The sequence below is a fragment of the Hipposideros armiger genome, unplaced genomic scaffold (genome assembly GCF_001890085.2).
Source record: "Hipposideros armiger isolate ML-2016 unplaced genomic scaffold, ASM189008v1 scaffold_824, whole genome shotgun sequence".
Classification (NCBI taxonomy): domain Eukaryota; kingdom Metazoa; phylum Chordata; class Mammalia; order Chiroptera; family Hipposideridae; genus Hipposideros; species Hipposideros armiger.
The window spans coordinates 287,770-301,780 of NW_017732174.1; the positions used below are offsets into that span (position 1 = coordinate 287,770).

Sequence of the window (14,011 nt, forward strand, 5' to 3'; positions counted from 1 at the left end):
AAAAAAAAAAAATGGTGAGGGCCGATGCCCTGCCCTTGTATCTGGGAAGAGCCTCAGAGACTAGCTTGACCAATACCAAGCAGCAGAAGTGGCATTCTGGGACTTCCGAGGCTAGGTCACAGGAAGCCTGGAAGCTTTTACCTGGGCCTCATAGAATGCTCCTTCTCAGAACACAGTTGTCATGCTATGAAAAGCCAAAGTCACATGGAGGGGTGACATGTAGGCATCCCAGCTGACAGCCCAGCTGAGCTTTCAGCTGACAGCCAGCATCAACTGCCAGCCCTGAGAGGGAGCCGTCTTGAACATCTGGCCCAAGTTGAGTGTTCAGAGACTACAGCCCCAGCTGATACCTGACTGCGCCTGCGTGAAAGGCAATAATGCATGTAAAGCGTTTAATGGTACATAGCACTTCCTAAGTGCCTCTACTCCTAACACTGTCATGATTCTTGCTCTCTGACAGAAACTTCTGATTCCAGAAGGTTCTCTCATCCCACATCTCACACTAGGGGCTCAGGGGAGTCTTCTGGGCTAGGGAAACTAGGAGATCTGGGTCCGAGCTCTGCTCCTGACCTACTGGAGAACCTTGGGCCAGTCTCTTTCCCCAAGCCCCTCACTAGACTCGTGTGTATACTCATCCACAACTCACTAGCTGTGTGATCTTGGACCAGTGCCATGAGCTCTCTGAGCCTCAGTATCCTTGATATAAAATGGGGATAATTCTCCCCACCCACCAAGACTAGTGTGAAGATTTGAGATGGCGGCTCTAATGTGCCAGCCCAGATTTCATCCTTTTTCGCCAGGACCACTGATCCAGCCTCCTTCCTGGCCTCCTGGCTTCCCGTCTTGCCCTGATATGGGTCCTCAAGAGATCTTTCCAGCTCAACATCTGGCCCTGGCCCTCCACTGCTCAAAAGCCTTCCATGGCTCCCACCATCCCCAGGAGAAAATCCAGCTCTTTACCTGGCATTTGAAATCTCATCTTGTCTCACATCACCCTGTTCCTTGCAGGTCTGTCAGAAACTGGGCCTTTGCACAAGCTTCTCCCTCTGTCTGAAGCACAGTCTCTCTTCCCACCAGCAAATTTCCCCATCTCCTCCAAGAAGCCTTCCCTGATGCCCCCCAGTTGAGTTAGGTGCCCTTCTTCAAGGCTATCACTTTCCATTATAATCTTCATTTTTCTGGGCCAGAACCATCTGTGTCCAGGTCTGTCACCCTGCAGCAGAGGAGGCCCACAGGGCAGGGCCTGGGCCTAACTCATTTTGGGGACCCTCCCCAACATTGCCCAGCACAGGGCCTGCTGCTGGACAAGGGCTGAGGAATGCTGGATGAAGGAATGAGGAAATGCACAAAAGACAGAATATTGACGTTAGCAGCTCTCCCTCAGCTCTGACCAGAGCCCTGGAGAACATCACAACAGACCCTGAGCCATGGTCTGGGAAATGCAGAACCATTCAGTAAGGCTAGGTAACCAGACCTCCCAGAGTCTTACCAGCCTCAACCAAACTATAAAGCTCACACAAGTACATTTTTGTCAAGTGCCTGCTGGAGGCCAGCTCACCGTCTGCCTTCCCCAAGTTCCTCCCTAAGTTCAAGGTCTCCTGTTTCCACCCAACATGGATCCAACACCCATGCTCTCCTGAACAGAGAGAGATCCAACCACAAAATCCCCTGCTTTTCATAAGCAGATGCCTCTTATTCATCGGGATGTATGAGGACTGAGCACAATAAAGTGTGAACATGGTCGGTGGCTTGTTTCTTAATAGATAGGGGAACATGTTGGTAGGCATGGGGTGACAGGCATTGGAAAGGATGAGAGATCAAGGGGAGTCTGAAAGTCTCCCTGACTCCTCCCTACCCCAGCATCCAGCTAGTTGGTCCCCAAGTCTCATTAGTGAAATGCCATAAACATCTCTTAGGGCTCTCTGTGTCTCTCCACCTCCTTAGTTCCTGCCCCAGTCAGAACTCATCCTCTCCTGCAAGATTAGCACACCAGGTTCTCAGTCAGCCCTCTGCCTAGCCTGAAAGCAAAGCCCCATTCCTGCTCAAAATCCTTCTGTGGCTCCCCTTCAGCCCCAGGAAAAAAGCCAAGCTGCTCAGCATGAAATTCAAGACCTTCTGCATCTGGCGCCCTCCTCACCTCCCATCAACAGTCCAGCCAAACCTAGACATAGCTCCTGAGACACACCAGCCTCTCTTTTGTCTTCATAGAGGCTGTTCCCTTTTCTCACCCAGTAAACTCCTATGCATGCTTCAGAACCCTACTCCAGTGCCTCCTCCTCTATGTCCCCCAGAAGAGTCTTCTCATTCCCCTAGGCCCATCTACCCAACCCTACATCTCCTTCTATCTCAGTCCTGAGCACACTGGGGCTCTTCAAAGCTGGAGGATGATTTATGCCCCCAACACATACACAAACTTCCCATTCTGTCCTCACCCCCCCAGACAGGAATGGCCCCCAAGTTGGAGACAAACACACATTCCCAAAAAACATGCTTCATTCATACCCCCACATAACAGCCATAGATAAATAATACATAAAACATAAATCAGATCATGTCCTTTCCCTGTTCAAAATCCTTGCATGGCTCTCCATTGCCCCTGGATATAAACCAAGTTCCACAGCCTGCAAAAGGAGTCCCTGCATGATCCAGACCCTGTCACGCCTCTGGCCTTTGCCCAGGACCTCCTCTGGGGGACCCCCACCTCTCCTTGGAGGTCAGCTCCTATATCCACTGTCAAGAGAGGCCTTCCTGGATTTCTCTAGCCACTGCCTTTGGAGTTCTCTTCCACCTCCCTACTGCCCTTCCAGCTCAAAATCACAAGGTCCTACACCCTCGGCCTCCCACCAATCTCCAGCCTTTGGAGCCTCTTATTTTCTTCTATTCTTTGTTCTAGCACACCGCATTTCTAGTTCCTCAAAAGCAGCACACCCTCCCGCGTCCAGTCCTTTGCACGGGCTGTTCTCCTTGCCTACAATGCCCCTTTGCTCCCTCCTACACATGCCTCTGGTCTCAGCTATCACCAGGCTAAATCAGACATTTTCTCTGGGCTTCCCACTCCCTGGGGGTGGGTTTGTTTCCCCCACTGGACTGGGAGCCCATGAGGATAGGGCTGGGGCCTTTGCACAGGCTGTTCCCTTGCCCTGCAACCCTCCTCCTCCTAGCTGATTCCTACTGGTCCTTTAGGTCTCAACTCAGATATGTCCTCCTCCAGGAAGACCTCTCTCCGACTCCCAGGTCAGGCACCTCTTCTGGGTTCCCCCAGGCCCGTGGGGTTCCTCCATCACAGTCCTACCCACGCTGGGCTATCACTGTCTATTAATGTGTTTGTCTCCCCGACTGGATTTCAAGCCCCAGGTCACTGGGGATTGCTAGGACTGCCTTGGTCTCTGCTATGTCCCAGTGGCAAATACAATATCTGGCACATGGATGATGGGGGAGCTGTTATTGAAATACTTTAAAAATAACAACAGTAATAATCCTAATACCAAGTACTGAACCAGGTGCGTTAAATACCTGTTCTCATTTCATTTCAACAACCCTATGTGGTAGGTACTATTATCCCCACCTGGGGGGAGGGGACACTGAACCTCAGAGAAAGGAAGCCACCTGTACAAATTCACAAAGCTATTGTAGTAAGAAGTGAAACCCAAATTCAAAGCCAGATAGTTGGGCTCAGAGCCCCAGTTCCTATCAATTATTCAGAATACTACTCACTGACGCTCCCGCTTTGTAACTGTCCATCTGGGTCTGGGTGTAACTCCTCCACCAGATCTCAAGGCCTTCCAGGGCAGGGCCCAGGTTGGCTGCTTTTTAGAGCAAAGGGCCTGGACCAGAACCAGGCTCTGGGAATGTGGTGAGTGGATGAATGAGTGCACAAATGAATTATTAGCGAATGAGTGGGTGTGTGACCCACGCGGCCCCACTCACCCTCGATGAGCCACTCGCAATTGCCATTGACGCTGTAGTTGCCCGCACCATCCGTCACGAAGCCTGGGGCCTCCCGCAACACTTGCCGCTGCCCCTTGCAGTCCCCCGCCCAGGCCCCAGGGGACAGCGGCTCCAGCACCGCCAAAGATAGAGCCAGTGCAGCGGCCAGAGCCCGGCCCAGGGCCATCGCCGCCTCCCGCACTGACCCTTACAGAAGGCACGGACCCGGGCGGACCCTCCACCGGCGTGAGGCCCTGCAAATGCGACCTCTATGGACGGAACATGGCCTTGTAGACCAGGGATGTCCAGGAGTCGCAAACCCCGCGAAGGGAACTGCCGCTGTTAACGGGCTCTGGAAGTCGAGCGGTGGGCTCTATAGACCCATGATAGGCCCTATAAATGGGGTCGCTATGGACGGGGCCGACCCCTAGGGACCTTGGGAGTCCCTTATAGACACAAGCCCCCATAGGCAGGCTGACTCCATAAATGGTGTCCAACAATGACAGACGCGGACCTATGCAGGCCGAAACGGACCTTAGAGATGGGTAGGTCTCCAGGGGGCGAAGAGCCCTATAGCCGGGCGGGGGCCTCCATAGAGGGTACGGGCCGAACCGGGCCGGGCCCAGATGGTCCAGGAGAGGCTCCAGCCGGGGGCAGGGCGCGACCGGGGGCCGGAGGCGGAGCCCGTCCTCAGGGGCTCGGGCCCGGACCCCATAGACTCACTCCCTCGCTCACCCACCCGCGCCTCCCTCAGGAGTCGGATAGGCCTGATCAAAGAGACGAGGGGACACTCGGGCCAGAGCGGCCCTGGGAAGACCGCTGGGTGGGCGAGGGGGCGGGGCCGAGCGGCCGCTGTGGGAGGGAGGACCAAGAGGAGGCGAGAAGTCGCGGAGCCGCAGGTCAGAGCGGCCCTGGGAGGACTACGGAGTACCCAACCCCATCCCTCCACAAACGGGGACTTCCGGGAACATCCCCGCCTATTTGTTCCCAGAAGCATGCGCAGCAGTGACCAACTTGGTCTGCGCAGAGAGAGTTGCACATGCGCAATGCTAAAATTGTAACCCAAAGTCGGGGTGCGGGTGGCGGAGGAAAGCATGTGCCACTAGAGGGCGCCTCTCCCTCTGACTGGGTAGGAGAAGGTAAAAATTAAGGAGCGCAGCAGTAAGGGCTAGATAAATCCATCTTCAGTGTTGCCAGATTCTGGGTCAACATAAAGGTCAGCTTATGCAGGCCTTTCCCAAAATTCCGTTTCACAGATGTCCCGAGCCTGTAACGGTTCTTGTTCAGCCGCGTTTCTGAGCACCATCAAGATGTAAAAGAGGCCATTTATAGATAAAAACTCAATGAATCCTCTTTATTTTGGCAAGAAGGGAAAAAAGTCTTTCTGCCGGGGACCTCAGGGAGGGTCCTCGGAATAGAGATGGGGTGAACAGAGCACGGGTCCGAGGTCACAGAGATCCAAGGGAAGGTTTCAGAGTCGAGACCAGCTTCACAATATCCGTCCCGGGGGCAGTGGCTCGGGGTCGCGGAATCCTGGAGCGTCACGGGCAGGGTCCTGGCGATCGTCTCTGATGTTCCTGGGTCCGGCGGGGTCAGAGGTCTCGGAGGGGGCCAGGGGGCCGGAGGTCACGGAACAGCGGGAGCCCAGAATCCGGCGCTGCTCGGGGCAGGGGCTGAGGGAGGGGACGGGGAGAGCGGCTCCCGCGGGACCGTTTGGCACAAAGAGTCGGGGTAGGTAGGGGGAGAGCGGGACACTGCGCACCCCTACCTGGGCGCGCGGGGTGGGGAGGGTCGGGAAGGCCTGGGATGGCCCCAGGCCTGGGGCCGGGATAGAGCGGGCGTCCGGAGCCCGGCGGGGGCCCGGCGCACAGCCCATGGGGAGGGGCAGGCAGGGGTGCTCAGACCGGGGGTGCAGTGCCCCCGGCCGTGTGCATGCTGAAGTATTCGGTGAAGCCGGTGTGCGGCGCCGCCGTCTGGGGCACAAGCGGCTGGTAGGGTGGCGTCGGGCCATCCCAGCTTGGGTCGGCCGCCTTGGGGAACCGAGTGGGAGGGGGCGGGGAGGCCGCGCCCGACTCGGCCATGGTCACCACGCGGCCCCTCGGGGCCACCGCCGCCGCCACCGCCGTCTCCTCCACCTGCTTCCCGGCCTGGGAGGGGGGTCAGGGTCAGAGGCCGTCCGGGACCCATGGGGGGCAGATGCGGCCCCGAAGGCCCGTCCCCCTCCCCCCGGAGGACCCCCCTCCCGAGGTGTGGGTGCCTGTGTCAGTCAGGGAAGGAGCGGGTGGTGGGGCGCCTGGGCAGTGGGGCCAGGTACTCAAGGGGCGGCGTCGGGGCGCGCGGGGCAAACTCCGGCGGCGGCCGGGGAGGCGGGGGAGAGCCGCGGAAGGCGAGCGGCGGGGGCACGGCGCGTGGCGTCTGCGGAGGTGTACGCAACAGCGCCAGGACCCAATCCGGCAGGGTGGGTGCGGGCGCCGGGGGACGGTCGCGGCGCGGCGTGGGGGCGCGGGGCGTGCGAAAGGCAAGGGGTGGGCTCAGGCGCCTGGGCGCAGGGGGCGGCGGCGGGGCCGGGAGCGGGGTCAGGTACTCCAGGGGCGGCGCCAGCAGCTCCTCGGGCGCCGGGGGCGCGGGGCTTACGGAGGAGGCGGGCGGGGGGATGGAGAAGAGCTCCGTGAAGTTGGGCACCGAGTCGCTGATGAACGTCACGTTCCCATAGACGTGCTGCGGGAAGGCCTTGTCCGCTGATTCGCTCCCTCCGGGCCCGGGGGCCCCAGCCGAGGCGATCTGCGACGTGCGCACGTGATACGGGAAGTTCTTGTTGGCCGCCGACGGGCGTGTCATGATCTGGGATGAGGGACCAGGTAACAGGTTGGAGCACTGCCCAGGCCTCCGGCTACCTCCATAAACCTGGGATCCTACAGATTCCCCTTCACTTGACATCCCCCACGCTTCCCTGCAACCCTTCAAACGGAATTAGGCGCTTCCTCTGCGCTCTCTGACCTTTTTCTTACATCACAACTCTTGCTCCGCTTTGCTGGCTGTGCTTTCCTCCATCAGAGCCCTGATCATTGAATTATCATTGGCTAGTTAAACTTCAGCGTCCTGCACTATCTACTATGAAAGTCACTAGCCCTATGTAGCTATTTAAATTTAAGCTAACCAAAATTAAACTAAAATTTTTGTTTTTCAGTCACACTAGCCACATTTAAGTGTACAACGGCCACATGTGGATAGTAGCTATCATATTAGACAGCAAAAACCATAGAATATTCTCATAAACACATAAAGTTAAATTGCACAGCAACTGATAGACTCCAGAATGCTAACTCCATGAGGACAGGAACTTGACTGCTCTGTTCCCTGCTGAATCCCCAATACCTTCTAGAACAGTACCTGGCACATATAAGCTCTCAATAAATATTGATTGAATGTAGAGCAATCTCCTCAATTAGTCTGTTAGAAAGACAGGGACTGGGTATGATGCTAACACTGCACCCAGGAAGCCCAGCACAGCCCCTCTGAGGTTGGCGCTAAATAAATGAACAAGGAGCTGAAACCAATGAGCAGTGGAATGTCAGCAGTGCAGCAGTGCTGAGCTAACGTGAGTGTTTTTAGGAAGGAAACTGGCTGAAGGTGAAATAGAGCAGAAAGGGCACACACAGCATTTGGTGTTGTGAGCCTGCACCCCACCTCTCAGCCCCACAGCTCACTGAGTGTGGGATCTGGGGCCTGTTGATTAAACTCTCAGCCTAACTGGGCAAAAGGGATTACAGTGCCTAGTTGGAAAGATGAGGAGAGGGTGGAAATGAAAACCGCGGGTGCAGAGCCTGGCACATGGTGGGTTCTCAGCGTTTCTCCTCCTGTCCCTTTCTACCTTCTGCAAAGCCTCAAGATGGACCGTCCCTGGAAGATGAGTCTGTACCTAAGTCAGGCTCTGGGGTAGCAGATGAGGGAACCTCCTGCAGTGGCTGAGTACCTTCCCTACACAGAGCACATGGTGGACCCCTGGCATCAGGAGTTGGGGCCCTCAGTGATCCCTATTTCCTTGTCTGGTTCCCTTTCATGACAGATTTTGTGGTCTGCTGGAGAAGGACTGGGTTCAAAGTCCCTGTCTTGCCACCAAAGGTCATGGAGTCCTGGCAGGTCAACTCCCCCCTCTCTGAGCCTTAGCTTCTCCTCTCTATATAGTGGGTCCAATGACTATTATGTATTCTGTCATGGAGCTGCTCTGACAATTTAAAAAGAGGGCAGGAATAAACACATATGGGTGTTCCAAGCATGAAACAGAGGTTGGTTCTAGATGGGTGCCCACTGAATGGATGGATGAATGAATGAATGAATAATATAAGAACTGTCACCCGGAAGACCAGATAGGCTGTAAACCAGGGCAAAGAAGAGATTTGTTGCTGGTACCTTCCCAATGCCATTCAGCTCTATGCCTCTGGAGCCCCAGCCTGGCCCACCCCAGTTGCTTCTTCCTGAACAATGGCCTGTGATGGAGCAGCAGAGATAGGAGAATGTGTGGGGGAAGGGTGGAATAGAGACCAAGGGGCTTATGGAAGGCAGTGGGGATACAGAAGGGAAACGAGAGTCTGGGGACACAGGGTCAAAAATGGGAATGTGGAGGGGGCAAAGAAACAGGGTTGGGGGAAGAGTCCAGGACACAAGGTGGAAGAGAGGAGTAGAAGAGGGTGGAGCTTGGGGGACACAGTAGAGTGGCCTGCAGGAGCTCTCAATAAGTGTCTGTTGAATGACTGAAGGGATGAAGTGAAGGAAATGGATCAAGAGCTCAGAAGAGAAGGTTCAGGCACATCAAGGGTGGGAAGCCTCATGCATCCTCCACCCATAGGTTTCCCACCCTACCAGGTGCCCATCCTCACCAGGAACACGCCATGGGCATACAGATGGATCCCCAGCTGGATGCCATTGACAATCTTCTCCCGGGCCCACTTGGGGATCCCAAAGTTGGCGATCAGGGCCATGACAGGAACCGCAAAGAACCTGAAGGGGATGAGTTGGGTTGGTAGAGACACTGCCCCTGCCCTCCACCCCACCCTGTGGTCCCAACTCCGTTGCCATGCATACACACAGGCCCCAGATGGGTCCCAAACGGGAGGGAAGCCAGTGTGACCTTCAGAAGCCAGAGGTTAAAAGGAGGCAGGAATCCCACTGGTCTGGGAAATTCTGGGGAGCAAGGACTAGGTTGAACTGAACTCAGTTCTGCCCCACCCCACATCCTGGTACCTGATAGGAAATCAATAGATGTTTGATGAATGGATTAACATATGATAATAACAACTAAGGACTTACTACATGTCAGACCTGTTTCTAAGCATTTCATGTATATAAACTTATTTAATGCTCACAGTGATTCTATGAGGCAGGTACAATTTCCATCTCCATTAAACAGGTGAAGAAACTGAGGCCGAGAAGTTAATTGACTTGTGTGAGGTCACACAGTTTACAAGCTTTAGAAATGTGATCTGAACCCAGGCAATCTGGCTTAGAATCTGCCTACCTTACTGCTATATTATGTTGAACAATAAAAGTTACAACTAGTTTTTATTGAACATTTACTATGTGCCAGACACAAAACCCTAATATATTGCCCTATTCGTGCTCAAGATAACCCTCTAAAGGATATACTCTCGGCAAACTATAGGTATGCAACCAGAAGCACTCTTTTTTTAAACTTTGGGAAAGTTATTTTTTCCAGGTCACTCAGTGAGTAGTGGCAGACTGGTGAAAGCATCCTGACCTGAAAGCCCATCTGCCTCACTGAGGAAGGTCTGAGTTGGGGACAGCCACTTTGGGGGAAGCCCAGGACAGGAGGCAGGGACAGGTTGGGGGCCCAGCACATCTCACCAGAGGGTGTAGGCAGCAAAGAAGGGCACGTAAAAGGGCTGCTTCTCTGGGAAGTGGCGCAAGGAGACGAGCACGGCGTAGCAGAACCACACGTAAGCTGCCACCTGCAGCCCGATGAGCCCGTAGCCCGCTGGCGACTCATATGTATATAGTACCTGGCCCGGGTCAAAGAACTGGACCCGAGGGAGAAGGTTCTTCATAGCCCTGGACTCCTGCCCTCCACACAGGGACCCGAGACCCCACCCCTGGGCACCCAGGGGGCAGAATACTTGGTCAGAACAAAAGTAGCAGGAGAGCGAAGGATGGAGACAGATGCATACAGAGGTAGAGAGAGAAGATTACAAATAAAGGAAGAGCATACATCTGCCACCATGAGCCCAACAGGGAGTAAACCACCGCGTGGAAGCTTTCCATTTATATCAACTCTGTGAGTAGGTCTTAGGATCACCCTATTTCACAGAGAGGGGAACTGAGGCTAAGAGAAGCTTTTTGGCTAAAGCCAAAGTCCAGGTGCTATACAGCCTTAGAGGAGCCCGTGGTGTGGGTAAGACCCTCCTAATTTTAGAGGAGCAAACAGGTCCAGAGAGGAGGGCCATCACCCAAGGTCAGCCAGCTGGGAAGTGGGTGAGCCTGAGTGGAATCCACCTCTGTGTAACTCCTGAAATCTTGGTCACGACATTGGGCATAAATGTGACAGACAGTGAGAGACAGGGAGGAGGAAGAAGCTACTCAGAGAAGAGGGGAGGAATGCAGTTAGACAGATGGGAAGGCGGGAAATTGGGGGGGGGGGAGAATGCACACACCAGGAGTAGGATGTGAGGAAGGACTAGCAGACAGGTGGAGGAGGCCACGAAAACTTTGGGGGAGCAGGCAGGGCCTGGGCAATGGCAAGTGGGACTCACCTTGGCCTCATAGATGAGCAGCACCACGTGGGTAAGGGTGTACAGGGTCATGTAGACAGATAACTTCACAGAACCCGAGTGACTGATGCGGCCCCTGGCGGCAGGCCATGAGAGGAGATTGCAGGGGTGGGGCTGTCAGGGAGGAGGGGGTGACTACCCCCCAGACCCTACTCCCTAGCCCAGCCGCCTCCCATCCCCAGCACTCCCTCCCAACCCAGCCTGGGCACCGTGTCACCGTGAATCCCTTCCCCAGAAGGATGAGCATCAGCAGGAAGATGAGGAAGCTGGAGGAGAACAGCAGCTTGGCTGGGAGAAGGGAGAAGAGGGCGGCTCAGACACAGTTGCAGAGGATCCCGAGTGCCCACCCGGGCCCCCGTCATTCTCACCCAAGATCTTCAGACTCTCGTTGCCAATGCCATCAGTGGCATACTGGCCCCAGTAGATGCAGAAAAACAGGAGGCTTAGGACTGAGGGGAGGATGGGCAGAGAGAGGAAAGGACAGAAACCGTCTTTGGGGCATCCCTGATTCCTAGCACTGTGATCCGGGTGACCAGAACCCACCTCCGTCCCCATCAGGATTCTACACTGTTTACTCCCACTGACCTCCTAGGAGACCCAGGAGTCCAGGCCCCCAGCCCTCCTCTCCCAGGACCCAGAAGCCCAGCCCCCAGCCCCTCCTCACTCAGACCCAGGAGTCCAGGCCCCCAGCCCTCCTCTCCCAGGACCCAGGAGTACAGGTTCCCAGCCCTTCTTCCCTCAGGCCTGGGTATCTGGGCGCCAAGTCCCTACTTTCACAGAACTCAAAAGTTGAATACTCTAAACCTCACCCTCCACTCCTGCTGCGGCCATAAACATTTTATAAGTCGTGTGGAGCAACTGACGACCTTTCAGCAAATCTAGAACAGGGATAGGGATAGGCTGTTCACAGACAGGATGGGAGAGCAGTTCATCTCCTCCTTGCCCCCCATATCTCCTAACCTCCCCCACAATGTGCTGGACTCACATCCAAAGTAACAGGAGAGGAAGAAGATGAGGATGAAGATGAGGAGGAAAGTCACATCTGTCTCCAGGATCCCTGTCCATGTGGTAGAAGGAGGAAACAGCTCATTTGGGCTGGGTGTCCCTCAGCTGGCACCCAGCTCTGGGCTCCCTCAAAGATCCTGGCTTCTGGGCCCCATATGCTCACCAAACTCATCAGCTGAGAAATGCCTAGTCCAGAAGGACTTGCCATTGGTGAGGACCATCTCATACTCCAGCTGCAGCCCATCTCCCTGTGGGGAGTATGGAAGCCTAAGGGTGGCTCTGGGCAGGTAGCGGGTTAGCAGAAGGGCAAGGAGGAGAAAGTCCAGGTGGCCAGCTCAGCCCCTTACCCCACACTTGCTGACTGCGATGTACCACCACCTTTCACGCACTGAGCGGAAGCTGCGGCCGCTGGAGCAGCTCAGGTAGCGGGTTCCCTCCTCCAACACCACCTGGGGAGGAGTGAGAAGGCTGAAGCCAGTCTGCGCCGCCCCCAGGCCCTTGCCATTCAGCACCTGCCCACTCCCCTAGGCTGGGCCCATACCTGACAGCCTGACCAAGCATACTGGGTTGTGAGGTTGATGACCTGGTTGTTCTCAGGCCTGATCACTGACTCCTTGGCCAGGCAGTCCTAGGGAAGGCAGGGACATGGTCACTCCCTGGCCAGCCGTGACCTTCCTTCTCCCCTTCCTGTATACCCTGCCCACAGCCCTCACCTTGTCCCCTGCCTTGTACACGGCTGGCCACTGGGATGGGTCGTCAAAGTAGAGGAGGATGTTTTGACAGCACTTGGCCTGCAGACCCAGAGACCAGGGTTTGGAGGAGCGGGGAGCTGGGGTAGCCCTTGCCTTAGGAGGCCAAGGGAGTATCCAGCTTCAGTGTGGAAGTGGTTGGGAAAGGCTCACCTCAGGGTATCGGAAACGGAAGTCTAGTCGGCCATAATCCGAGAGGAAGCAAAATCTCGTCAAGAACATCCAGTCCTGGAAAAGAGGCCCAGTCAGACCCTCTTCTGAGTCCTTTGAGAACTCTCCTTGGCTCCACAGACCCCCTAATTTTTCTTCTCTACCCTCAGTACCTGGTTTCCCAAGAAGCATAAGGGGAACAAGTCACCTCCAAAATTCTTCAGTGATCCCTTCACTTTGAGTCCAAGATTCCTGCCTCAGATGCCCCCCCCCCTCAAGTTTCTTCCCCTTCCCTCCAACACTTTCCCCATTTCCCAGGCACTCTGAGAAAGACCCTGGAGGCCCAGATCCGCATCCTCACCACTTTCTGTCCCAGACACCATCCGACTGGCATCCCCCCAGTTAGCCACACACTACCCCCACGATGGTCCCAGAGACCACCCTGTGCTGTGAAATATTCCAGGCCCTCTCCTGGTCCTGAGCAGAAGCATGGACTCACTGCGGAGTAAAAAGTGCTGTCCCTTCAGCACCACCTCGGTGTCCCTTCACCCCCATCCCAAACTCCGACTCTCCCAACCCGGCCCCGCTCCCCACCCAGCTCTGACCTCAATGTCCCTCCTACAACCGCCGAGTCTTCTCTCGACCCCACGGCTCCCCTCGGCCTCAACCCTGACCCAGTCCCCCATCAACCTCGGCCCCCACCCCTGCAGATCTCAAGGTCCGCCCAGGAGGGGCAGCATGGGGCAGGGCGGCCCTCCCCCATGCTGCCCCTCTCTCCCTTCTCCGGGGGGCACGACTGGTGGCTGGGGAGGGCTCGGCGAGCTCACCTCCTTGGAGCTGAGGTTGCCCCTCACGTACTTGGCCCGGGCGCGGGGGGGCAGTGGCAGCAGCAGGAGCAGCAGCGGCGGCAGCAGGCGGCGCAGAGCGGGTGCGTGCGGGGGCTCCATTCCGCCCGCTCCGGCCCCGGCCCCGGCTCCGGCTCCGCTCCGGCTCCCGCTCCGGCCCGGCGACGGCGGCGAGAGCGCGCGGCGCGCCCCCGATTAAAGGGGCCGCTGGGCGTCGCGCTCCCCGCCCCCTTCTCCGAGATGGCCTAGTCGGGCCCCTTTCTAATCCCCGTGGGATGGGACCCCCCCTTTCCCATCCTCTCCACCCAGGCCCAGCCACAGTCCTCCCCTCTGGGAGTCTCCGTGATACCTCGGCTCCCCGTGTCCTAAACTAAACTCACCTTCCCACAAGCCGTGCCTCCTCCAGACTGCCATCTCTAATGGGCCCACAACTCCCAGACCCCAACTCTGTCCTGACCTCCCCGCAATTTGGTCCACAAACTGCTCTTTAATTGCTCACCAACTCCCCCAAGCCATCCATCCCCTGCTGGGTCCACCTGAGGTGCCAGCGTTC

At 56.3% G+C, this 14,011-nt stretch overlaps 2 protein-coding genes across 4 annotated transcripts in view; both read right to left on the reverse strand.

Moving 5' to 3' along the window:
* MEGF8 (multiple EGF like domains 8) overlaps positions 1–4,915 on the reverse strand; it is a 39,124-nt gene extending 34,209 nt beyond the window's left edge. The window contains exon 1 of one of the 2 annotated variants that reach the window (XM_019629038.1): positions 3,928–4,915. In XM_019629038.1, the coding sequence (XP_019484583.1) occupies positions 3,928–4,114 (187 nt within the window). In that variant the 5' untranslated portion in view covers positions 4,115–4,915. Of the gene's footprint in view, positions 1–960; positions 3,847–3,927 lie in introns of those variants that run through there. The other variant, XM_019629039.1, reaches the window with a different exon arrangement.
* A 337-nt stretch (positions 4,916–5,252) lies between these two features.
* Positions 5,253–13,621, reverse strand: TMEM145 (transmembrane protein 145). 2 transcript variants are annotated; one of them, XM_019629041.1, is made up of 15 exons: positions 13,441–13,621; positions 12,617–12,691; positions 12,428–12,505; positions 12,256–12,342; positions 12,062–12,163; positions 11,878–11,962; positions 11,695–11,766; positions 11,519–11,587; positions 11,078–11,158; positions 10,919–10,997; positions 10,692–10,785; positions 9,790–9,962; positions 8,805–8,925; positions 6,562–6,768; positions 5,253–5,600 (listed from the first exon to the last, which is right to left on the reverse strand). In XM_019629041.1, exons 1-15 carry the CDS (start codon positions 13,558–13,560, stop codon positions 5,520–5,522), a joined length of 1,524 nt encoding a protein of 507 aa, XP_019484586.1. In that variant the 5' UTR covers positions 13,561–13,621; the 3' UTR covers positions 5,253–5,519. The 2 variants fall into 2 exon arrangements, with proteins under 2 accessions (XP_019484586.1, XP_019484585.1); XM_019629040.1 differs by having other exon boundaries at positions 5,253–6,074.
* Positions 13,622–14,011: the final 390 nt, after the last annotated feature.

Excerpts from the sequence above, each read along its gene's own strand:
- TMEM145 (XM_019629040.1), bottom strand. The coding sequence starts at position 13,560 with ATGGAGCCCCCGCACGCACCCGCTCTGCGCCGCCTGCTGCCGCCGCTG. Across the intron at positions 12,164-12,255 it reads ATGCTTGGTCAGGCTGTCAG|GTGGTGTTGGAGGAGGGAAC; the intron begins GTATGGGCCCAG and ends ACTCCTCCCCAG. Across the intron at positions 10,998-11,077 it reads CGAGAGTCTGAAGATCTTGG|CCAAGCTGCTGTTCTCCTCC; the intron begins GTGAGAATGACG and ends CCCTTCTCCCAG.